Below are 25,486 nucleotides of genomic sequence, written 5' to 3'. Positions count from 1 at the left end.
CGGGGCTAAGACTAAGCTGGTTCTACTACACAGGACTCCAAACCAGACTCGAGGGACTGCTGGATCTCTCGGCTCTCCTCTTCCCAGTGTCGCCACTGACTAAACCTTCCTTTTCTGCTTCCCACTATGAATTTGCCGATTTTACTGCCACCGAGGACAGGCAGCCAGGCCTGATTTGGGGCTATAGGTTGTGACCAAGCCCACCCCCCCACACACACACCCGTGAAGTCAGATAAGAGAATCATATGGAAAGGGGCCTCGGCAAAGTGTAGGGGAGAGATTATCTTAACTGCCGTGGGAAGGCATGCATGCGCTCGCTGTGAGTGGCTCCATCCCCAATCAGCTTTCCTGAGGGATGTGGCCCCATGGCATCCTACTCTGCTACAGTGAACAGGGCCACACACTTGAGTACAGAGACAGCATCGCTGGGCTCAGGGAGCTAAGGAAAAAGCAGAATCAAAGATGAGACTGTGGTGGTGGAGGGTGGGTGTGGGAGGAGTTAGGGGGAAGGCTGAACAGTGAATATCATCAAAATATATTATATGAAATTCTCTTGGGAAATTCATTTTATTTGTATGTATTAATATATACCAATTATTCACATATGTAAATCATGCTGAATATATTTTGTTTGTGATATATTAATAAGTTCATAAAATGTATAAATTATACTATGGTTGATAATAAGCTATATACACGTGTGTACATATAACTATGTATATGTATGTGTATATATGTGTGTGTGTAAGTGTGTGTGTATTCAGTATACACACACACTAGCCAAGAGCACAGGTATACACTTATCAACTGTTCTCTGTTCTCTTGACTTCCTGCCTCTGTGACCTCCCTGCTCTGAGGAGTTGTAACCTGCGTGCCAAGTAAGCAAGCTCTCCCTTAAATCAGGACTTTATCTCAGCAACAGAAGGCATAAGGCCACCTGGGCTCCTACTTACTCAGGGACTCCCACTTGAGATTATCAAAATTATCTTCGGAACGCATTCTAAATTGTGGCCCCTCCTGCCACAATGCTTCTGTTCTAAAAAATATACCCCAGAGTACCAGGAACTTGCGTTCCAACGTCCCTGCGTCACGAGTGACACCATGACTATGACTACTGCAAATCCCTCAGTAAAGCACAGGGACTGACGTGGTCTGATGCAGGGAGGAGGTGGGAGGCTACGTACGCTGTAACTGGGCGGCTCGTAGCTGCTTCTTCAGTCGCTCCACTTCGTTCTTTAAAAACCTGATATGCCTCATCATGTTCTCGGGGGAATCGATCTCCATGGAGATGTCTCTAGGCGATGGTGGGGCAGACACAGGCTGGTCTAATTTCTCCTGTAGGATTCTTCACAGGAAAGGGGGGAGGGGGGAGAGAATACAATAATGAAGAACAGTTTGCAGTAAAAGAACACACAACATTCAAACTCAGGGCTTGCCTGACAAGTGTCCATGGGACTGACCGGAGCCTCTGTCTCGTGACCGCTCTGCTGGCCCTCACTATTATCCCAGGCAGAGTGGCAAGGTCTCATTCCTTTTGTGTTCTTTGTGTGGTTGTGTGCACCAGGCCCAGGCCACTGGCATGCGGAAGTCAGAGGATGATGACCTCAGGTGTGGATCCTCCCTTCCCGTTTGCAACAAGGTCTCTTGGTCTCTTGCTAAGTAAGACAAACTGGCTTGAGCTTCTGGGGTTTCTCCTCTCTGCCTCCTGTCTTGCTTTAGGAGCACACAGGGATTACAGGCACAGGCTAATGTGTCCAGCTTTAGGTGGGTGCCGGGGATCTGACCTCAGATACATCATTCCTGCCCTGCTCTCTGAGTGGCCCCGGCAGTCAGTCGTAACTGTGAAGTCTATGTAAACACAGATCTGGTTTCCGTGCCCAGAGCCCAGCAGACACGCAGGCTTGGCTGACAATGTGGTTAGCAAGCAGGCTGCAGAGCGTGGAAGGTAGAAAGAAAGTCTACTCTCTCTGATGCTTTGGGTGAAATTTAGGAAGTGCTATGGGCCACCCTGGAGGAGGAAGTCACTTATAGACACTTAGAAACCAGAAGGTTTGGAAAACTGGGCCAATGATAAAAATGTTAGAAAACCAAACCGAGTCAGAATTATTTGGTTAGTAACTGGTGCACCCATGTTCCCTACCGATTCTCATTCGGGTAAACGTTAGGAAAGGACCAACAGCCTTTCACCTATGAAGTGACCGTTTCATACGGCTATGCTCGGTATCTTAACAAAACTGTATGTACATAAAGCATCCAACTGCATTCCAAAAAGGTAGGTTACCTGCAACAACTTAACTGTAGCTGGACCCTAGTTGAGACAATTAACATGTAACTATGGTTGTGGTCACAGAATAACTTTATAATCAATTTATTACAACTGCTACCCCAGTCCTGTTATCCAAGCTGACAGACTACGGCGGGAGGATTTCTCCTGGATATATCATCTATCTTTGGTTTGTCTGGTGTTTGTAATTCTACACATGAACAGTGTAGAACTGCACATGCAAACCAAAGCCATACGGCACAAGGGTGCTGGGAGGCAAACACGAGATTCTGGGGCAGGGAACTGACAACCACCTTCAAAAGGAACTCGTGGTTACCGCACACAAAGCCCAGACAGGACTCCCCTGCCCTTCTTATGAGCTCTGCGCCTCCCCCACCTTCCAGCCACAAAGTGCCAAGTGATAAAAACGAGGCCTATGAGTGTCTGCACCGAGGTAACTTAAGGAATGTCTGTTGTCAGGTAACACTTTACTTCTGTGCCTGTAGAATACTCAAGTATTGTAACCCGTGGGTATTTATTTAAAATACAGTTGGATTAAAAACAAACAGTCACTTTTCCATTAAATTTACCCAACTGAGTCAGTAAACCCTAGAGATGAGCAACAGCTAACAGGTGAATAGTGTTACCAAGGTTAACTCTGACTTGGCCTTGACTAATAAATGAAAACAATTTGTACTTGAGGGAGGAGAGAAGCCAGGCAGAGAGAGGAAGCCACTGCCAGAAAGATCAACAGACTTTTTCCTTTAACAAGGTAGGATGGGGGACTGGAGAGATGGCTTAGAGGTTAGGAACATTGAATGATCTCTTCCAGAGGTCCCATGTTCAATTCCCAGCAACCACACGGTGGCTCACAACCATCCTTAATGGGATCTGATGCCCTCTTCTGGTGAGTCTGAAGACAGCAACAGTCTACTCATATACAGAAATTACTTAAATAAAAATAATAGGATGGTATGTGTTACCCAAGCTATTCAAACGCCCCAAAGCCATCCCTAGTTAACAGACAGGAATCTTCCGTGTGCATGCGCGCACACACACACACACCTCTTCTCAGCTTCCAGCTTATCCATCCTCTTCCACAGCCGATTCACCAGCGCCTCCTGTTCTTGCTCCAGTGTGTTTTCCAGGTCAATCTTCTCCCGTCTCAACTAAAGGAGGGAAAGAACAGCTTTACTGAGAATGCACGCCAGGGCACCAGAGCATCCTAGACTGGCTCTCACGGAGAGCTGGCTCAACAGCTTCGGAAAGAAAGACCAGACTGGATCAAACGATTTCCTATAGGCAGGACAGCGAACCCAGGACCAATCCCTTCCATAATCACACTCATCAGTGTCTCTCAGAAAGCCACTACAACTAAGGAGTTATGATCACAAACCTGGAGTCAATTATCTCTCTCTGGGTTCAAATCCCGGCTCCACCCAGGGTTACCTGGAAGAACGGGAAGTTCACCGCTTGTAAAGCGGAGGGAGCGTACCATGTGGCTGGCGGAGTTTAAGTGCCTTACCTCAGGCATCATTAAGTGGCTCTTAGAATGCTGTGCACAGCACTTGTCACTGTGTCCAGCTTTATCCTGTTCCAACCATCTAAGACATACCTCTCCAGGCCTCTGTTCCCCACCCCACCCCCCAGTAAGGTCAGTATCTTGCTTGTAATAGCATACTATAACTTTGTGAGATGCTATTTCCTTCACTATTAGCAAAATACCTTATTACAAAATAAGGGGTTTTATGATGGTATCTTCACATGTGCATGTGATATGCTTTGACTGTATACATCCCCACCCCACCCTACCCCATCCTTCACTTCTCCTCTGTTTGTTCACTAACAAATCCTGAGTGTCTAGATTCAGGAACAAGCCAACTAACGAGGCTCATGTAGGAAACAGGAAGCTACCCGCAGAGTGGGATGTGACATTCCCTGAGGAGCAAGCTCAGTCACAAGAAACAGGAGGTGGCTGAGTCAGAATACTTCAGAAATACTTGGTGCCACAGCAGGGAGCTTTGTGAGGTCCAGGGTGTCTTCTCTGCCTGGGAAGACTGGCTTGCCTGTCCTGAGGGAAAGGGGGGAGGGAGTGTCCACCAGAGGGAGTACCCATCATCTGCTCCGGGGCAGGTATCAAAAATAAAAAAACACTGGTCTGCCTGTAACTCTCTTCTCCCTCACATCCGTCTCGGTTTGTATGTTCTGTCTTGTTTTAAATTTAGGGACTCAACAGGGACTCCCTCTCACCCAGTGCCAAATATCTAAGTGTCAGGCGAATCCAACCACACCCCCACAGCCCCACCGCCACCTCGGGTTACTCTGCAGTCCGCAGGGCCCATGGGTACAGCAGATGAACAGAGTTCATTTGTAAAGCTGCTTTCTAATGAAGCCTTTTAGGGACGTGCCCGAGTCCTCACTGGTGCCTACCAACTCTCTCTATCTCATTTTGGGTTAATTAACATCAGACTGAGAGTCCTAGTATACACCCCAATTAAGCCTGGAACTTCCTCAGACATCCTTGGTGGATGGACAGTAGTGTACCCCTGGGACATCAGATCTGCAGCTGGTCAGGGCTGTGTCTAGAGGTACAGGAAGGGCAGCAGGGCCCAGCTCCACCATGCCTACCCCCCTCTGTCCGTCCGTCTGTCCACTTGCCCATTAGAGCAGACGGAGCACACCTGCCAGCCCAGCACTCAGAGGCTGAGCAGCAGACCCAGTGCATGAGGCCCAAAGGAGTATGGTAATAAAATAGAGGAGTCTGATGATGGAGAGGGGACAGGAAAATCAGTGATGCCGCCCTTCACAACAGGCTCAGCTGTGAGACTCTGGAAAGTTGTTCCAGTGCCCTTGGCAAAGGCTAGCCTAAGCCCAATTTCATCAGGACCACTAAGAGAAAAGACATTTTGAACTCCAGAGATCAGACCCCTCCCGTAACTCGTGGAAAGAAGCTATCCACACATAACAAAAGAAGCTGACAGAAGGCGTCCCTACAGGGTGTGTTACAAAGGAGCTTCTCTAAGCCACCTGGGGGCCAGCTGGATGGCTCAGTGGACAAAGGTGCTTGCAGCCAAGCAAGTCAACCCAGGTTCCCTCCTCAGGACTCAAATGTCATGGGAGAACTTACGTGCAGGATTTTTGTTGGGATCTACACACACGCACATGCACACAGGCCATGGCACAGGCCGGCTCCCCACAAATAAAAAAAAAAATCATAATTTCTTTAAAAAGAGATGGAGAGATGGCTCAGCAGTTAAGAGCACTGACTGCTCTTCCAGAGGTCCTGAGTTCAATTCCCAGCAACCACATGGTGGCTCACAGCCATCTGTAATGGGATCTGATGCCCTCTTCTGGTGGGTCTGAGGGCAGTGACCCTGTATATATATATAATAAATAAAAGTTTAAAGAAAAAAAAAAAAGCATGAGTGAGGACTAGAATCTGTATCCCTACTATTCACATGGCATGGTGGTCTGTTTCCCCGAAATCCCAATGCTCAGGCAGTAAGTGAGGAGGTCCCTGCAGCAAGCTGGTTAGCCAGACTAGCCAAATCAGCAGGCTCCAGATACAGTGAGCGGGCCTGCCTCAGTAAACAGAGGAGAGAGTGACTGAAGATGACTCCTGATGTTAACCTTTGGCTTCTACACGCACACACGCGCACACACGCACACACTCACTCCTGAGATATAAGGTGTGCACAGGCATAAAGCCATCTGCCACAGCATAACAAGAACCCACCCCTGCAAAGGACAAAGGAATCTAATCTCTTCAAATGTAAACCCTCCATCAACCAAACTCTTAGCCAGGATTGTTTTATTTCAGCTTTCTGAGAAGACGACAAAGCCTCAACAAACAGGAGATTGGTTTCCATCCCCAAATTCCCTCAGAGCGGCTCCAGCTGAAGGTTGGGCTAGCTCTGTCCACTCCTACCACTACTCCTTTAATGTCACAGATGCCCAGGTATCCGTGACGCTGACTAGCTACGGTAAATCAGAAGCACCTGGGAAAGAGAGTGCAGCATAAATGATCCCCAAAAACCAGGCACGAGCTGTGTGCACTTTACTGCTAGAGCCACTATCCCTCCCTTCCCTTCCCTGGAAGCAAACCCAACCTTTGCACGCACATCAGAAGAAGGTGGGTGGCCCTTGCTCTGTGGCATACCCCTCATGGGCTGCAGAGGCCGCCAGATCCCAGGCACAGCCTCTTCTGGTTTCTGGGTGATTACCCAGCATTGGCCACCATCCTCCTAGCTGGGAACACCTGACCCCAGCCCTTGCTTTCTGGTAAACAGTCCTTAAAACAAAAAAATCAAAACCAAAACAAAACAGAAACACAAGCAGTCTGCCTGTGTTAGGATAGATTAAGGCAGTTTCCTCCTCCTAGGTGATTAACCCATCTGCAACTGCGTTCAGAACTAAGGACAGATCCTAGGGTGTCCCCTGAGCTCACCTATGGAGGCTTCATAGAAGTCAGGCAGCAAAGAGAAAGGGGAGAGGGGAGTCGGTCACTTTCAAGACCCAGGGGTTACAGCTACGATGAGGATCAGTGTATGTACTCCAGGAACCGGAAGAGTTTCTGTACTGAGGGGTAGGGGAGAAAGAGGGAGGGAGGAGGTGGGATTTGTGTGTGTAAAGAACAAATTATAGCAGGATAAAAGGTCCTCTGGAAAAAAATGGTTGTCTCTCTGCCACTTCCTGCCTTATCCAATGTTTTTAAAATGAGCATCTATTTTTTGTCATTTAAAAAAAAACATGTAAAGGCAGCAAGGCAGTGGAGGCAAACACCATGACGAATCAGCGCTCAGGAGGCAGAGGCAGGTGGATCTCTGTGAGTTCAAGGTCAGTCTGGTCTACAGAGCAGTTCTTGGACAGCTAGGGCTACACAGAATGACCCTGTCTCGGGGAAAAAAAAGAATAAAAAAGGCATCTAATTTTAGAAATCTCTAATTTCATAATAGAAGTTAACACAGCAACCCAGTAATAAATTGTTGGTGTGAATTTATGTGTACTAGACACCTTTAAAGGGATCAATCACTTCCCACAAGGATTAAAAATGAGCAAATATTCAGCTCCCCGGGAGACATCAAAAGAGCCCAGAGTTAGCCTTCTATAACGAAATCCTACATCTCTTTGTTTAAAAAAAAAAAAAAATCTGCTGGCTTCTGCCTCCCAAATGCTGGTGTTAAAAGCATGGGCCACAATGCACAACAGGAACTTAAAAACAAGAGCAGCAACAGACGCACACGTCTTCCCTCCTCTCTGACATGAGCAGCTATCACACAAACTGACAGGCTGGTCATAATTCTCCAGGGTGCCCTCCCCGTTTTGACTATGTAATTACTGTGGACAGGAAGCAGCTTATAAAGCACTGGGTATATGTATGTCCTTTAGCGCTGTCAGGATGTCAGGAGGGGCAGGGGAGACGGCTCAGGGCTGGGAGCACCTATAGACCTGAGCTTAGTGCCCAGCACCCATCTTCAGGGGATCCGCAGCCCTATTCTGGACTCCTTAGTCACTCTACACACGTATGGAAGGAAGGAAGGAAGGAAGGAAGGAAGGAAGGAAGGAAGGAAGGAGAGGGAGGGAGGGAGGGAGGGAGGGAGGGAGGGAGGAGAGGGGAGAGGGGGGGAGGGAGGGAGGGATGAAAATGCCGGTGGACAAGTCCTCAGAGAAATCACATGAGTTGGTATCAGTTCATTTAGTGCTGGGGGCTGGAAGTCAAAGGACACCTGCAGGACTTCAGTTCTCTCCCACCACCATGTAAGTCTGAGGACTGAACCTGGGTCATCAAGTCTTGGCGCCGAGTCCTCTTAAGTAGAAGCAATCTTGCTAGCCCTAAAATAATGTTCTTTAAGAAAATAAAATCAGAGGGCTGGAGAGATGGCTCAGAGGTTAAGAGCACTGGCTGCTCTTCCAGAGGTCCTTGAGTTCGATTCCCAGCAACTACATGGTGGCTCACAACCAACTGTAATGAGATCTGGGTCCCTCTTCTGAGATATGCAGGCATACCTGCAGGCAGAATGCTACATACATAATAAATAAATCTTTTTTTTTTAAAAAAAAAAGGAAAAGAAGAAGAGATGCACTGCATCCAAAACTTTCAAACAAAGCCACAGACTGCTGCCACACTGGTCCCAGCGCCATGTGTGGGGCTGAATTAACCCCTCCATTCCATTATGTGTGCTTCTCTAAGTCAGTAGATGTCATCCTTTGGGACGCCAGCAGATACTTGATGTGCTCAGAGGAGATGCAGGAGATCTCGGGTTCAGGGGCTCGCTCGGCCTTTTCCTGCACTCAGCATACCACAGCACCTCAGTGCTATTTATTTTACCTGACCAAGTCTTGACCCCTCCGGCCTGACCAGATAATGTATGCCACTGGATGATGGGACACCCCCGTTCCTATACGGGACAGATGCTGTCAAGGTCCATCGAGTGACAATAGCACCTGCATGGACTAACCCACATGGAAACGTTACCCGATTCACACGAGGACCACAGACGAAGTTTCTGAAATGCAAGTGTGTGACAGGGGCCAGGTGTCCCATCCAACTGCTACAAGATACATGCCTCTCCTCCACGATGGCAGTGCCCAGTTGACATTGTTGACAACTTGGCAGCTGAGAGGATGGGACAAATGAAGTGACAGAGACTGCCCAAGGTTTCTTGAGAAGCTTGCCTGCAACCAGGGCACAAAATCCAATGTATTTTTTGGCGTGGCTGGAGGCGGGGTGGGGTGGCGGTAAGGGGTACAGGTACAGCCCCAGTAACATTGTGTTGTCATGGTTTTTTTCTTGTTTTCCAAGTTTTCTTGGGAGGGCGATGGATTATCACCACCATAATGCAAACACTGGGTTTTGAAACCTCCACTTAGGTGTTTGAAACTGAGCTTCAAAAACATACACAGGGGCTGGTGAGATGGCTCAGTGGGTAAGAGCACCCGACTGGTCTTCCGAAGGTCCGGAGTTCAAATCCCAGCAACCACATGGTGGCTCACAACCATCCGTAATGAGATCTGACTCCTTCTTCTGGAGTGTCTGAAGACAGCTACAGTGTACTTACATATAATAAATAAATAAATCTTTAAAAAAAAATACCCAGTGGTCATGGGATTTTACTGCCTTAATTTTACTGCCTTTACAGCACGATGTTTAAGAGACAGCTCCTCTTCCTGCTATCAGAGCACACGGCAAGTGGCAGATGCCACGGCTCTCTCCTGACAGGATCCTTCCAGCTGCTAGAATCCACAAGGATTCAGTCATGAGATCCTAAGGGAACCTGGCTGGTCCTGTGGACTCAAGAAATACTTTGTTCCCTTACCAACAAAAAAAGTCAAGGACTCCATCTGCTCTTGCCTAAGTCGCACGGACTCGGTGGCCTCTAGGTGACTCACGCTACTATACATGCACTCTGGTTGGTAGGCGTGGGGTGGTCATTACATTTCTACTGTGACCTTCCAGACAGCAAAAAAGGCGGTCTAGGGCACACGAAGAACCCCAATACGGAGAGTAAGAACCCCAAATGTAAACTTAAAATCTATTAAACATTTTTCTGTTTTTGCTTAAAAAAAATAAACAATTATGAGTATGGGAAGTAGTCTGGTGGGGGGAGGATTAAATAGGTAGGGGGCCAGTTAGCAGGAAAGGGGGTTTGTGGAGGAAAGGTCATTGGGAGGGATGTAGGTCACTGGCAGAGAAGGATGGAGTAGGGTTGTAGGGAGGAGGGTCCCTAGGGAGAAGAGAGCAAAGTGGGTGACATAGATTAAAGGAAGACAAGCTGCTGGAATCGATCCAAGAAACTGGCCAAGTTACAAAAAAAAAAAAAAAATCAATAAAAAACACTGAAGACAAAACCTTCTCCCAAGGACTGAGAGTCAGTGTGCCACACTGGCCCATGGCCCATGCAGCTTTCTGTTGTTAGAGATGGGTACCACACTGGCCCATGCAGCTTTCTGTAGTTAGAGATGGCACAGGGTGCTGGGGCACTGTCCACAGAGTCAGTGTGCCACACTGGCCCATGCAGCTTTCTGTAGTTAGAGATGGCACAGGGTGCTGGGGCTCTGTCCACAGAGTCAGTGTGCCACACTGGCCCATGCAGCTTTCTGTAGTTAGAGATGGCACAGGGTGCTGGGGCACTGTCCACAGAAGCTGGGCTCTGTGAGTCACCTGCTAGGTCTAATAACTGAGAGTAACACCATGGGATACTGTTAGCACGGAGGCCTGGACAGGCCCCAGGACAGCTAAATGACTAGCCCTAATGACAAGCCTATGCCTTGGTAATCCTGCTGCCTCTAGTGGGAGGGAGGGGAGATTCCATTTACCACATTCCCCAGCACTTCTGTTCTCAGGATGGCTTTGCAGAGCCTACTGACACTCTGGCCTGGAGCATCCTTCTCCCACTTCTGCCTGGCAGGGCATGTTGCCCTGAACGAGGCTGGACGTGGGTGTCTCTCTCTAGCCGGCCGTGCCTTTCTTTTCTATGTGTTCCCAGTCTTCTCTGCTGCCTAGTGACTGCTTCCCTCCCCTGCCCGGCTCTTCCTTCATCCCTGACCACTGGGAACCACCTGTCATCCCAGAACAAGCCTCCAGGCCACATGAATCCAAACAGACTCATGCTGTCCAATTAGCACGCTGTGGCTCAAGCAAAAACAAAATACAAGGAGACGGAGCCAGGTCATGGTGACCTCCTCAGAACATCAAGCGTGGACATGCAGGCTGAGGAAGGAGCCAGGCATCTGTTGCTCGTGGAGCCCCAGATACCCAGAGGACAGGTGACAATTTTTCCCTTTAGGATTCACTTATTATGTGTGACTACTCTAATGTCTGTGTAGCTGTACTGATGTTCATATGTGTGGGTGTCCACACAGGCCAGAAATGCGTGCTGGATCCCTCAATGGAGGTACAGGGGATTTGTGAATTAGTGGCCTTATGTGGGTGATGGGATTTGAACTCGGTCCTCAGGATTAAGTGGCAAGGGCTCTTAACTGCTGAACCCGATCTCCCGCCCATCACCCCTGGTTGTTTAAAGGTGCTGGGATTCCAGGAGGGAAATTGCCACTGGGGATGGGATCCCTGGATGAGTCAAGTTTCTGCTGCCTTGACAATCTGGGGAGCTTACGAAAGATAAACAACAGAGTGAGGACTGTGACAAGATGCCCGGACAACACGTGCAGACGCCTGCCTGCCCCAAGGATAGACAGGGAGGCCTGGAGGGTTACGGCAGACAGTGGTCTCTGCAGAAGAAGCCCCGAAAGTTCTAGCAACAGCTTCTGACAACACAGGAGCACATTCTTCCACCATGGTGACATTGGTCTCATCGTTTAATGACCCAGAACACAAGGCAGGATTGAAGAACCAACGCTCAGCCGATGAGCACTTACCTTTCTAGACTCACCAGTCACACACTGGGTGAGATTACGGGCCCGTGATTGGGTTATCGTGTGAACTGATTCCTCCTGCATCGGGCGTATGAGAGCCTCCATCCACAGGAAGCCTGAGAGAGGCAGCGAGCAGAGTAAACATGCCCCTAACCCTACGAGTTAGATAGTACGCCTGTTTCACAGAAGGGTCCGTCATGCTATAGGCTTGGGGTCATGCTATAAGCCTGAGGTCACAGTGCCCATTCCAGAAGGGAAGGAGACTGGACCCCAGGAAGTCTGTAAGTTACTCTGGCTGGGAAGCTGGCATTATAGATTGTTAATGAAATCAAAATGGCCACACCAACCTGGAACCCGCCCTTCTCATATGGACAGGGTAGAGACAGCACACATAAGAGGACACTCAAAATCCCGTGAATAACCGCTGGAGTTACACGGAGCCAACTGTGGGAGGGAGGGAGGAGGAGGAGGGCAGGCAGGCAGGCAACTGTGTGTCAGTCTAGTGTGAGCAGAGTCATGTGACTATGAATTTACTCTGCTATTTTCTGCTTTGTTAAATGTCCACGCTGGGTGTGGAACAGGACCCCCACCCCACCCCCAATTTCTTTCCCTCTCTCTGACTGGTCTGTTTTGTGTTTCTGTCACAAAACACCCAAAGCTATGGAGTCATGAAAGTTTATCTGGCATACAGTTTTGGAAGCTAAGACTCCCAAGACCGAAGAGGGCCCCTTGCTTTGCATCTCAACAAGGTACATCATGGTTGAAGACCCTGCCCTCCCAGTGTCCATCATATCAGGTTCCACCTCTCAAAGGTCCTACACTGTGGGGGCAGCACCACACTGCCGAGCTGCCAGCTGACGGACCACATCCACAGTACTGCCATTCTTTTTCTTTCTTTTTTTAAAAGATTTATTTATTTTATGCATATGAGTACACTGTAGCTGTAGAGATGGTTCTGAGGCATCATGTGGCTGCTGGGAATTGAACTCAGGACCTCTGCTCATCCAGCCCCACTCTGGCCCCCACTCACTCAGCCCCTAAGATTTATTTATTATATCTAAGTACACTGTAGCTGTCTTCAGACGCACCAGAAGAAGGCGTCAGATCCATTACAGATGGTGATGAGCCACCATGTGGTTGCTGGGATTTGAACTCAGGACCTTTGGAAGAACAGTCAGAGTTCTTAACTACTGAATCATCTCTGCAGCCCCCAGCACTGCATTTCTTATGACAGTTTCCTGAGCTAAGTACGCAGAAGGCCCAGATAAACCGGGGAGCTGGGCTTCATCTCAATAGAACTATGCCTAAATGGGTGTGCAGGCAGCCTGGGACAGTTGTGCCCACTTAGGATGCAGGAAGCTAACTGCAACAGCATCCCATACAGACACACAAGGACCACCACAGAGCCAACTACAGAGCTGCTCAGGTGATGCCACAGAGACTCAGAAGGAACCAGAACCACCCTCCCAAACACCGACTAAGATTACTTACAGGGGGGGTGGGGGGGGGACGAATTATCGTTCCTCACACTTAACAGCCCAAACCTACCGGATGAATGAGAACTTATAAACAATGTTACATTTCTCTTCTTTAATTAAAATGTAATTCTGACCTGACTCAGCTCAGACTCCCTTCCACCAAGAGGCTCTGTGGAGGAACACTCTGCTGGAGACACTTTCCTAGTAATCTGCATGTTCGTAGACAGAATGTGCACCTTGGGCTGTCACTTAAGTATACAGAGTCTAGCCTGATAGATGGTGGGGAGCCCCATCCCTGTTGCAGTCTTGCCTTCATACCCATTTTTGTCTTAAGTTTCATCCTAGATTCAAATATTCCATCTTCCAGGAAAGCTCTTTAAGCAGGAATGTAAGCAAACAACTCAAGAGTTTCAGGAAGTCCCTGAAACTGACCAGATTCACTAAGGTCCAAGGGCTGGAGAAAACAATAGAGAGTTCCCCTCAGAGGCTCCCCTCTCTAAGAGACCCATGCTTCAAAGAAGACTGGAGACTAGTCCGGATGTCTGTAAGCAGTGGAAACCAGCTGGCCTGCCTGAGAGAAGCAGTTGAGATTAGTCACTTGGAAAGAACAGGCTGAAACCTGTTAAGCTGCCTGCAGGCTGTCAGTGCACTCCAGGTTCTCAGCTTTTGTGAGCTGTCACCCAGGCAGGGGGTAAACCTTGTCGATCAAGCTGTCTTTGAGGCTATATCTGCTCCCATAAGTAACTCCTTATCATATTCCTGTAAACAGCTTCTTAAAAAACTGATTGGTTCACCAAGGTGGATGTTGGTGATATCAGTATTTTGGTCTGTCCCAAGTTCCCTATCTGGGCTGAAAGGACAAGTGTGTTGGGTCTCCCCTGGAATAGGTCTGTCACACAACACCACTTTCTCCACCTCCCTAGAGCCACCTGTGAGGCCACAGCCCTTTCCTGCTGAAGCCAGCTCTCTGTCCCCACCTTGTGGCCACCCCTGGAGAAGCAGGTCATAGCCTATGAGCACACACAGGGTGGATCTGCTTTAAGTGCAGTCGGACAGCATCATAAAAGGCCATGTCTCGGCGCCACACTGATACTGGGAGACCCCTACTGAGCTCCCTGGTGCCTCTCAGTTAAATGGCTTCGACGCCTGGGACTTGTATCATGGATTAAACCACAAACCCTCAAGGATTTGTTCACTTTGCAGGGTGGCTTGTCTGATCACGGCAATGCTATAGGTAAACAGTGGAACAACAGTGTTTTTAAATTGGGGACCTGAGTCTTCTACAACTTACATATTGCATCTAGGTTTGAAACGCGATCAACAGAAACAAGAGTGGTCTAGGTGTGCTTACGAAAGAACCAACCCTTAGAAACCCAATTTAACAAAGAAGGGACAAAGGCATTTTTAAAGAAACCATTCAGTACCACAAACCCCAGAGACAATCAGTCACCTTTGGTACCTTTGCGTGTGGATAACAAGACAATACACCCAACCTCTCATTCCCACCCTGGTTTCAACTCAAGCAAACTGTTATATCTAGAGTTACAGGGGACTGGAGAGGTGGCTCAGTGGTGCTCTTCCAGGGGATCTGGGTTCAGTTCCCAGCCTGGCATGGTGCTTGCCCACCTGTAATTCCTGTTACATGGACACAAGGCTGCTCTCTTCTGACCTCTGCAGGCACATGAGCAGCACACGAACACGCATGTAAGGAAAACATTCCACAAGAAATAAGACAGGTGACTAATGAGAGCTACAGCAGACACAGTTGGCACAGGGATGGACAAACAGAAAACGCCGAGACCGAGAGAGATCAGAGTGCTCGCTCAGAGGGCCTCAACAAACCATTATATGGTATCATTCAGTGTTCTCAAGACAGAGCTGGGACATCTTAACCCATCTGCTCAGCTTCTTGTGGAAGCCTGGAGCCGCACACCATGGACAGACGACCTTTAATATTATGTCTTAGGGAAATGTCTTTTGAGGATACAGACGTGGAAAAAGCACCAGAGATCCCAAGCCCAGGGACACGGCAGCCTCAACGGAAGGAATGGCGGCTGCCATGGCTGTGTTTGACAGGAGTGGAAGGGCAGTGTGTGCCTCTAAGGCTAGCTCTGGAATGGACACCCACACCAACCTGTCAGGCACATGAACACTGGAGCCTGACAAGTTTTGTACCTCCCAGTCTGGTGATCCCAGTTTCAGTCTTCCCTGTTGTACTTGCGGATGGAGACCCATGGCTCAGAAAAATGAGAACGGCCCATGGGGGTACCCTACATAGTGACTGACCCTGGATGGGCTGAACAAGCCTATCACTCCATTATCTGTCTCTACGAGGGTGGCTGAGTTCCTGCGAGATCACTGACAGAAGATGTTCATCGTTTTCTTCTGAACGACCCTTGAAAGCAGCTTTTGGTCCCGACAAGCCTGCCTTACGTAGGACAGAGACTGAAAGCACCCTGGGGTTAAGACATCCCCCCTCTCTCCCTTTCCATAATTTCCAACTAATGACCAGCCATGTTTTCCAACACTCTATGGGGGTGGGGGTGACATAGACACTAATCACTAGTGGGAGTTCTCACTCACCCCCATCCCACTTCATAGAAAAAGATCCCCCCCACCCCCAACCCCGCTATAAATCACATCACCCGCACAGCTCCTGCAACACCAACTGTGGCTAAAGACAGAGAGTGTGAGAGAGAGTGAACAGGGGCTCTGTGAACTCACCAACACTCACTTGGAAGATACAGTCCCCATGAGGGAGGGAAGAGCTGGAAGGTGAGGGAGGGAAGAGCTGGAAGGTGTCTCTCTCCCTTCTACTCCTTGGTGCCTCCCTAGGTGGCTTACCCGCCCTGGCTCACCTGCTCTAAGGTGAGTTGCTTGGAGATGGTGTCGTTCTCCAGCTTTTTGATCTTCTTCATCAGCTTGTTGACCTGAAACTCCTGTTCCTGCTCCAGGTGTTGTTCCAGCTCCGCCTTCTCATGCTGCAGCTGAAACAGAACAACGAGGGTAGGGACAGTGAGTGACGACACTGTGTGCGCGAATCCATGCTTCCAGAGGCTGTGCTAACTAGGAAGCAGCTCAGAAGACCGGCAGTGCCCGCCTGTGCTCGCACGTGCACAACCGGTAGCTGCAGTCGTGTAAACGCCGGGCACCACTCAAAGAGCAAACTATCAAACCATAAATTAAACACTGAAATCTATTCTAGAGGGGCTACGGGGACATCTCTGCAGAGAGGAACTGGGAATCTGGCACCCTTTAGAACACGTACTGCAATCTCTTTTAAGTTACACGTCGTGGTCGGAGAGGCTAAGAAGTTTGGGCACATGCATGCCAACGGCGTGTGGAAGTCGAAGGAGATGGCTAAGTTCTCTTCTTCCACTTTGAGGCTGGGGAATGAAGTTACATCACAGGGCTTTTGTGGCAAGTGCCTTCTGCCACTCAGCTACCTCGCAGGCTGCAGGCCGGAGGAATTTTCCAGGTTGGAGCCTCGCACTGCCAGTCATTTGAATTAACTGTGATCTACTCGGATCTGCATCATATCTATAGAACAAGATGTCACCACCCAAAAACACACTTAGCAAAAGATTCGGAATTATGCTATTTCCCAAGGTGCTCGCATGTAAGCCGGTGTTGGGGAGGAATCAGCGACATTGGTTCTCTTTGCATAATGAACTCATCCATCACGCTGCCGCCCGCTGCTGCCTCCATCTCGCTGAAGAACCCGGGGTGTGTGCTGGAGGTGGGGGGTGGAACCTCATACACGCAATTAAAAGTTAAAGCTATGATGTTACAAGGAAAAGTTTTACATAATTTATATATGAAATCAACTTTCAAGACCAAAAGGAAATTAAAGAAACCGAGGGAGTCACAGGGGAGGCCAGAGTTCTCACTAATAAGCAGTCATGATTTCCAACTAATAACCAGCCATGTTTTCTGACACTCTGGGGGCGGGGAGGGTGGGAAGACAGGACATGGACACTAATCACCAGTGAGAGTTCACTTGCTGCTTCAGAGCCCAGAAGAGACTGAAAAAGGGGGCTAAAGGCAATGGAGTCCACAGGCTTAACGTTTTCTTTCAATGAACAGTACATTCTGCAGGAGCGCCAGCCCCATCGCGCTCACCCTGGTATACAGAACACACAACAGCACACCACACGGTGTCAGGGGGACAATGCGCTCGAGAGCAACAGAGCTTGAGAACCACACCATGCTCTTGACCCCAGACCCTCAGCAAACCTTAGACTGACCAGGAAGGCAGAATCAAACGATTAAATCCAAGAAACATTAGGCCAGCCAGCCTCCCTCGGGAGGGTACGATGGGTGACCCTCACCGGATCACCCCAAGCAGGATAGATGCGCACATTTTTGGTAGGAATTCTGCTACTCAGAGAGTGCATACCCTGTTTAAAGGCACCTTTTCAACCTGAGGCCATCTTCCACCACGGGGCATGTTGAATACAAAAGCTGATGTACCTACCCCCTCCAAAACCAAGCTGGTCACCCTTGCAGGGACCCAGACACACAACCGGAAGGAAGACCTGAGGTAGTGCTTACAGTGATTAGCTATTTTTAGCTCGCTCTTGAAAACGCAGGTTCTGCAAAGCCGTGCAGTAATTAAAACTATACGGGTGGACAGAGCTCAGGAAGAGCTTTTGAAGTGTCGGACACAGAGGGATTCCTGAGCAAGAAAAAAGGGCCGCCTTCACCAAAAAACTCCCATCCGGGGCGTGTGTGGTGTGCAGGTGAGAGGTAAACCCACCGTTAAGATATCCCCGTGCCGTGAAACAGACTATAAACATTAGGCCTGCCTGTCTATGAGCTAAAGGAAAGAGACACTTGAGCCGTAAACTCTTTAATCTATTTGCATAAAGGTGTTTCTAAATAGATCTTCCGACACATTTTCAACTGCCACCATTTCATTACCTAGAAATGGCTCCTTCAATTTTTCTTTTCCTTAAAAAAAAAAAAGGTATTATTGCTTCTGCCCCAGGTAAATTAAAACAATAAAGAATGGAATCTAACTCGGAAAAACTTCTGGCCCAACAAGAATCATCTGTCAAGAGAATGTTAATCCGAGAACGGAGAGGCTCTGGCTGACGGCAGGAAGTCGTATTTAGACAGATGTTCCGCTGCTGCCAATAACCAGGGAGGTATTTCCGCTAACAACTGCAGGGAACAAAGGCTGTGATGGCTGTGCATCTTAGGTTTCCTCCGAAAGAGCTATGCCCTTAGGAAAACCGGATGGTAAAGTGATCGTCACCAGGACAAGGTCCCGGGTTGCACTAACCATTGGGAAACTATTGAGCTACCCTGAGCTGGAGTGTCTTGAACGGTCACTGTCCCCCAGGGAGAGAGCAGAAACAGTGGCCTGCTGTGGTTCCCTTCTGTCACCTCTCAGGTGAAGGGCAAGTCAAAGCAGGGCAGAGGAGACAGGAGAGAAAAGATGGTTCAAAGAGAGAAACACAGGAATGTAGTACACCCCCACGGTGATGTGATGTGGGTTAGGAAGTGGGGAGGAGGGAGCAAGGGGGGAAGAGAGAGCAGGGGAGGAGGGAGGAGGGAAGGGGAGGAGGGGAGGAGGGAGGAGGGAAGGGGAGGAGGGGAGGAGGGAGGATAGTTCAAGGAGTCTGAGTCCCCGTGTCCAGTATACTTCCATGAGTTATAATAAAACAGAAGCCTTGTGGGTCAGAAGGAAAGAAAGGCAGGGGTCCAACTACGGCCTCTGCCTTCAAAACCCTTTGCCCTGGTGTACGCCAGTGGTTCCTAACCTTCCTAATGCTGCAACCCTTTAATATGGCTCCTCATGCTGTGGTGACCACCCCCGGCCAAATCATAAAATTATTTTCATTGCTACTTCATAACTGTAATTTTGGTACTGTTATGAATTATAATGTCATTACCTGAGATGCAGGATATCTGGTACACAACCCCCTTTGGGTCAGGACCCTCAGGCTACTAACCACTGGCAGCATGAGCTGCCGCCTGCACCATGTATCAGCCTTCTGGGACTGAACACCTACACAAGGACGGTGACCAGGACTCTCTACTCCAGAACACTTTGGGAGCTCACACAGTGGCCATCTGAATGGTGGCACTGCACTTTATGAGCCCATTTGCCCTAAACTCAGCTTCTGGATGAGTTAAACAACTCGGTATGTACCAAGGGCACCGTTAGGAGGGCACCAGATCAATACCAAGAACAAGACCTTGATGGTGTCAAAGTTCAATCACACAGCACGAGGCTCTTGGCAGTCAGGCCCTTGTTGTCTATTAACTTTTTCTTTCTTTTTTCCTGCCCGTATATATTTAGATTCCAGCTTTGCCTGACTTTGTGCTCTTTCTACCCAGCTTTCTCTGCTCAACATACTTGTGATGAGTTAGAGCACAACTCATATATTCTCATCCTGTCTAGCAGCCAACTCAACGAGTAAGCAGCCTTCATCGTTTCCCAGTCAGGTCGGTCGTAGACACCGAGTTCTTCCTGGTTGGTGGTCCTTAGGAGTGGTAGATAACAGGACCTCCTCTCCAGGGCTGAAGTAAACACGCAGACAGACGCAGACACGTGTGATGCCCGAGGCAGGAACGGAGCTGCTGACGTCATCATCATCTTCGTTGTCGTCGTAGGGAATCGAGATTTCCGGCTTATTTGGGAAATGCAAATCTTTTCCAAAGATCTGGCCCAGCAATTTCACTTCTCTCTGAGCAGAGTGCAATAGGAAGTCAGGGCCTTTCCTGATTACTAATGGGTTCGGTACTTACTTGTGACCCGGCCAGTTTAGCTGTCTATCAACGAAAGCACCGTGGTCCAGTTCTGTGCCATTTCTCCTCCCAGCTGTCTGTCTGTCCCACTGTCCCATATCAGCTATACCTGTCAGACACCTTGTCCCACTCTGTGGCTTTCCCTTGTGGCCCTCCTAACTTGATCTCCTGCGGTCTTGGACCCTCTTCTCTTGGCACATCTCTTATTGATGGTGTTGATTCCCTGTAAGTCCTGCTGACAACACCCCGGCCCTTCCTTACTGTCCCTGGGCCAGATGTGTCCACTGAGCCAGGCCATCTGTCCAAAGGCCTGCTCTGTCCATCCAAAGTCTAGCCATCTCCACTCTGCTTCCGACCTTCTTTCTAATCAACCTGCTCTGCCAGCTGCTTTCCCGCTTTCGACAACAGGAACTGCTTTTCCAGCCACAGGGGCCCACGCCTGTGGGTCTCCTGGGAGCCTCTTTGTTTGAAAGGTGTTCCTACTGCCGGCTAATGCTCATCGACTGTCAGGTCAACTGTCAGCACACAAGAGTACAAGTCCAACTAGAAATAATGATGCTTCCCGCCCTCTCCGGAGTCCAGCAAGCTCTTGCCTTGGCTTTACCTAATGATTTTTCGTTTCCTTTAACCTTTATTTCCACCCTGAGATCTACTCTATCTTGTATCTGATATCAAAGGCAGCACACAGAGTCATCTGACCCACTCAGGGACGCACCGCATGTGTGAACACGCATGCACACAGACATTCGGGGAAACCTGGCCATGTTGGGATTTTCATTTATGTTATGCATTACACATGCACGCCAGCATGCGTGTATGTGTAATGCGTATCCAGTGCCTACAGAGGAGTGAGTTAGATGCCCTGGAATTGGAATTGTAGGCGCTTGCAAGCCATGATGTGGGTGCTGGAAATTGAACCCGCATCCAGTGGAACTGCAGGCAGCGCTCTATGCCACGAGCCACCTCTCCGGCCACTCGGCAATGTTTTATTACTGAAGAGCTTCATCATCTTCTCTAGTCCCAATGCTGATCCCTATCCACTGAGAGCTCCTGGCATGCTATTTACAGGGGAGTTAGAATTTATACTTTGGCTGCTGGTGGGTCTGTGGCATTTCAAATGCAGTTTAAACAATCTGGCAGCTCCATGCAGATGTTTTGTGAATGGAACATATTTAAAAAAAAAAAAAGACCTTCGCTCCATGGAAGGAAATGAAAACCAGACAGAACTAAGAGTCTGGTAATGGGGAATGGGAAGCAACTAGAAAAACAAATCTTCCAACTGTTTTGATAGCTATAACGTGAAAGCAATCTCTCCTTGGTCAGTATTATCTCTGAACACCACTGGGCACAAGGACCATGGGTCCAGCCGACTTAATCAAAGACATATATCAAGGCTGGTTCTCCTCCCCCACAGGAGGCGAAGCTGTCATCTGAACGGATGCCAAGGCATGCTTGACCTCGGTGACCCTAAAATTAACAAAACAGTTTCCTGTAGCGTCAGTCCATCGTGTGATTTAGCTGTCTGCACAAACCCAGTGAAAGGCATGGCCACCTCAGTGGAGCTGGCAGGAAGTGGCCTCAAATGCTGGTGTGCATCTTTGAAAAGGAGACAGGCTAGAGTCTCTGCTCACATCCAGAGGTTGGGGATGCACCAGGCACAAGGGTTCTGTGGTGCTGGAAGAAGGCATAACCTCTCTGAGAGGGAGTGGAAGGCATGGGGTGAGCCCAACCTGATGCTTTCTTTTGTAAGTCGCATGGGTCATGGTGCTTTGTCCATCTTCTCCTTGGTATCTGCCTGAAGCACTTGCCACCATCTTCCCTGTGATGTCCATCTGAAGCACCTGCTGTCAATCTTCTGCAAGGAACCCACACCCACCTAAGCACCATGACAACCTCCTGGTCCCAACGGCTTCATACTCAGATCTGCAGCCTTCCAGTTTCTACAGATGCTAGGAAACTGCCTCACCTACTTTAATTCTAGAATTCTAGTATTGTAACCTCGGGGACCAACTCAATAACAAAGATGACATGTCAGAGGCTGCAGAGATGGTGGCTCAGCAATTAAGGGCATCTGCTGCTCTTGCTGAGGATCTGAAAGCAGTTCCCAGCACCCGTGTTGGGTAGCTCACAGTCACCTGTAATTCTGGCTGAAAGGGGATCCAATGTAGTCTCCTGGCTTCTGCAAGGCACGGCACTCACATGCACAAACCCACACTTAATACACACATATACAGACGTGATTAAAATACAGGATGAACTTAGTAGCGCAAGACTATATCGTCATTTCTATTCTAGCCAGAACGCCCACACTTCCCCTGGGCCAGATTCTACTTCAAATGCAGATCAAAGTTACAAGACCATAAACCTATTTGTTGTTTTAAGGTATACAACTTGAAAACTGGAACAGGTTCTAAAAACTGAGGGTGTCATAGTTTGAATATGCTTAGCCCAGGGAATGGCACTATTTGGAGGTGTAGCCTTGTTGGAGTAGGTGAGTCACTCTGGGCATGGGCTTTAAGACCCTCCTCCTAGCTGCCTGGAAGCTACTATTCTGCCAGTCACCTTCAGATGAAGATGTAGAACTCTCAGCTCCTCCTGCACCATGCCTGCCTGGATGCTGCCATAATGATAATGGACTGAAGCTATGAACCTGTAAGCCAGCCCCAATGAAATGTTGTCCTTATATACCAACTTCTGTATTAGTTCGGGTTTTACTGCTGTGAACAGACACTATGACCAAGGCAAGTCTTATAAAAAAAAACAACATTTAATTGGGGCTGGCTTACAGGTTCAGAGGTTCAGTCCATTATCATCAAGGTGGGAGCATGGCAGTATCCAGGCAGGCATGGTGCAGGAGGAGCTGAGAGTTCTATGTCTTCATCCAAAGGCTGCTAGTGGAAGACTGACTTCCAGGCAACTAGGGTGAGGATCTTATACCCACACCCACAGTGACACACCCATTCCAACCAGGTCACACCTATTCCAACAAGGCCACACCTTCAGATGGTGCCACTCCCTGGTCCAAGGATATACAAACCATCACATTCCACCCAAAAAAGGCGGCATCAGATCTCATGACAGATGGTTGTGAGCCACCATGTGGTTGCTGGGAGTTGAACTCATTCTGAATCCCGTCAAGTTTTCAACGAAGACCAACCATCATGGGTGATGTCTAATGGGACAGGTTTCTAAAACTGTAAAATGGGAGAGGAGCCAGAGGTGCCTACCTTCAAGCAACACACACTATTCATTGCCTTCAAGATCCCAAGAGCCAGAAGAGGCTGAGGCAAGTGTGGCTGGTTCATGGGGCAGGACTTCCAGCTTGAAAACATATTGGAGACAGAGGACAGTGATGTCGTCGGATACCAACACGTGCAATGCCATCAAATTGCACCCTCAAAGTGTTGTTCACATCATTTAGGCAAGTCAACAACTGACCACCACCTAGAGGTCTCAAACCCAAGGCAAAACTCTTGAGAATCTGTCTAGGAACATGCTATGCACCTCGACAGCCAATGGTGAGAGTTTGGCAGTGTGTTCTGAGACATGCCTGCTGACCACACTCTGCTGTGATGCCTGACACTGCCCCATGAAGTGTCAGATCACACATTACCTTGCAGAATCAGTTTAGTATGTTCAGACACGATTGTCTTTAGAAAGAAAAATTGGGGGTGTACTGGCTGGTTTTGTGTGTCAACTTGACACAGGCTGGAGTTATCACAGAAAAAGGAGCTTCAGTTGAGGAAATGCCTCCATGAGATCCAGCTGTAAGGCATTTTCTCAATTAGTGATCAAGGCGGGGAGGTCCCCTTGTGGGTGGTGCCATCTCTGGGCTGGTAGTCTTGGGTTCTATAAGAGAGCAGGCTGAGCAAGCCAGGGGAACATCCCTCCATGGCCTCTGCATCAGCTCCTGCTTCCTGACCTGCTTGAGTTCCAGTCCTGACTTCCTTTGTTGATGAACAGCAATGTGGAAAGTGTAAGCTGAATAAACCCTTTCAACCCAACTTGATTCTTGGTCAGGATGTTTGTGCAGGAATAGAAACCCTGACTAAGACAGGGGGTGTGGACTTAGGTTCATAATATATGCATATTTAGATTGAGGGGTTGTGGAGACAATCACCACAGTTTTCTAGGATAGAGCTGAATCTGTATAACGCTGGGAGGTCCCAACTGAGCCAAGCCATCTTGTGCCTGGCATACCACCATGGCCGCTTCCTACAGCTCTTACATTTTTTACTTTTTTTCTTTTTCTTTTCTTTTCTTTTTTTTTTTTTTTTTTTTTGTATCTTGTCGGAAGGAGCACTAGTGTTACTGGAAAGGCAGTGGGTCGTGAAGGGTGAATGGGGGGGGGGGGGGAGGAGCCAATAACAAACACAGAGGTGAGTATCTTTAAATAAAACAAAGCTCACCTGCTGGGTTCTCACTGTTAACATGACTCAGCCAAATACTAACAATGCCAGTTCAGTAAGAAAGTGGGCTTCTTGCGTTGTTAAAAATGGGCACAGCTGATTGGACACAGCTAAGCACAGGAGAAACAAGCTGTAGCCGTGTCCCTGTACGTCTAGAAACAGCATGAAGAATAAGCCGTCTACCACTGGCAGCATGGGTCACAGCAAGTCAAATTAGCCTCCCCTCTCTTCTCTCTAAATCACAATGCAAATGATTAATTTAAAAAAAATTATGCAAAACATTCTGTTATAAGCATCTGCTCATCACAGTTCCTGGCACCTGCATCAGTCCCTCTCCACAGCCGCTACTGGAATAAAATTGTAGCATTGTCTTTAATTTATGACTAGGAAAGAAAAAGGCAAGAAAGGGATTTCCCGGATGAACGATCTTAATGCTTAAAGCTTGTGTGCACCAAAGCTTCCTGGAGCTAAGACCCTAGCAGAGGGGCTGGCGAGATGGCTCAGTGGATAAGAGCACTGACTGCTCTTCCAAAGGTCCTCAGTTCAAATCCCAGCAACCACATGGTGGCTCACAACCACCCGTAATGAGATCTGACGCCCTCTTCTGGTGCATCTGAAGTCAGCTACAGTGTACTTATGAATAATAATAAATCTTTGAGCCTAAGCAAGCAGGGGGACTGAGCACCCGGAGCGAGCAGAGGTCCTAAAAAAAATTCAATTCCCAACAACCTCATGAAGGCTTACAACCATCTGTACAGCTACAGTGTACTCATAAACATTAAATAAATAAATAAGAGCCCAGCAGAGGGAGAAGCCAGCAGAACCTTCTTAGAGAGGACCTCACTGAAGCACTCTCTGTTGTAATGAATGCAACCTGCCTGTGATGCTGGTGAACAGGAAATACAAACACGCTCTACCCCCTGCATCTCGGTCTCTTATTTATTCTTAAATTAACAGGAATTAACATACACATCATCTCCAAAGAACAGTGGTTCTCAACCTTCCTGATGCTGTGTGTGACTCTTTGATAGATACAGTTCCTCACGTTGTGGTGACCCCTAACCATAAACTACTTCATTGATACCTCATAACTGTAATTTTGCCACTGTTAGGACCGGTAATGTAAACGGCTGGTATTTCTGGTGGTCTCAGGTGACGCTGTGAGAGGGCCGTTCATCCCCAAAGGGATCGCCACCCACAGGTTG

General features: G+C 48.5%; 1 protein-coding gene across 3 annotated transcripts in view; it reads right to left on the bottom strand.

Annotated features, from left to right (window-relative positions):
• Ccdc6 (coiled-coil domain containing 6) overlaps positions 1-25,486 on the bottom strand; it is a 95,497-nt gene that overhangs the window by 22,883 nt on the left and 47,128 nt on the right. For all 3 annotated transcript variants that reach the window (XM_029482560.2, XM_021174832.3, XM_021174833.3), the window contains exons 3-5: positions 15,972-16,100; positions 3,329-3,432; positions 1,185-1,345 (exon numbers count right to left, since the gene is read on the bottom strand). In XM_029482560.2, the coding sequence (XP_029338420.1) occupies positions 1,185-1,345; positions 3,329-3,432; positions 15,972-16,100 (394 nt within the window). The remainder of the gene's footprint in view (positions 1-1,184; positions 1,346-3,328; positions 3,433-15,971; positions 16,101-25,486) is intronic.

This window comes from Mus caroli, unplaced genomic scaffold, assembly GCF_978045245.1.
Source record: "Mus caroli unplaced genomic scaffold, Mus_caroli_1 scaffold_9, whole genome shotgun sequence".
Lineage (NCBI taxonomy): Eukaryota > Metazoa > Chordata > Mammalia > Rodentia > Muridae > Mus > Mus caroli.
Note: the sequence above shows the minus strand (reverse complement) of the source record. Positions and strands in the feature narration are given on the sequence as shown.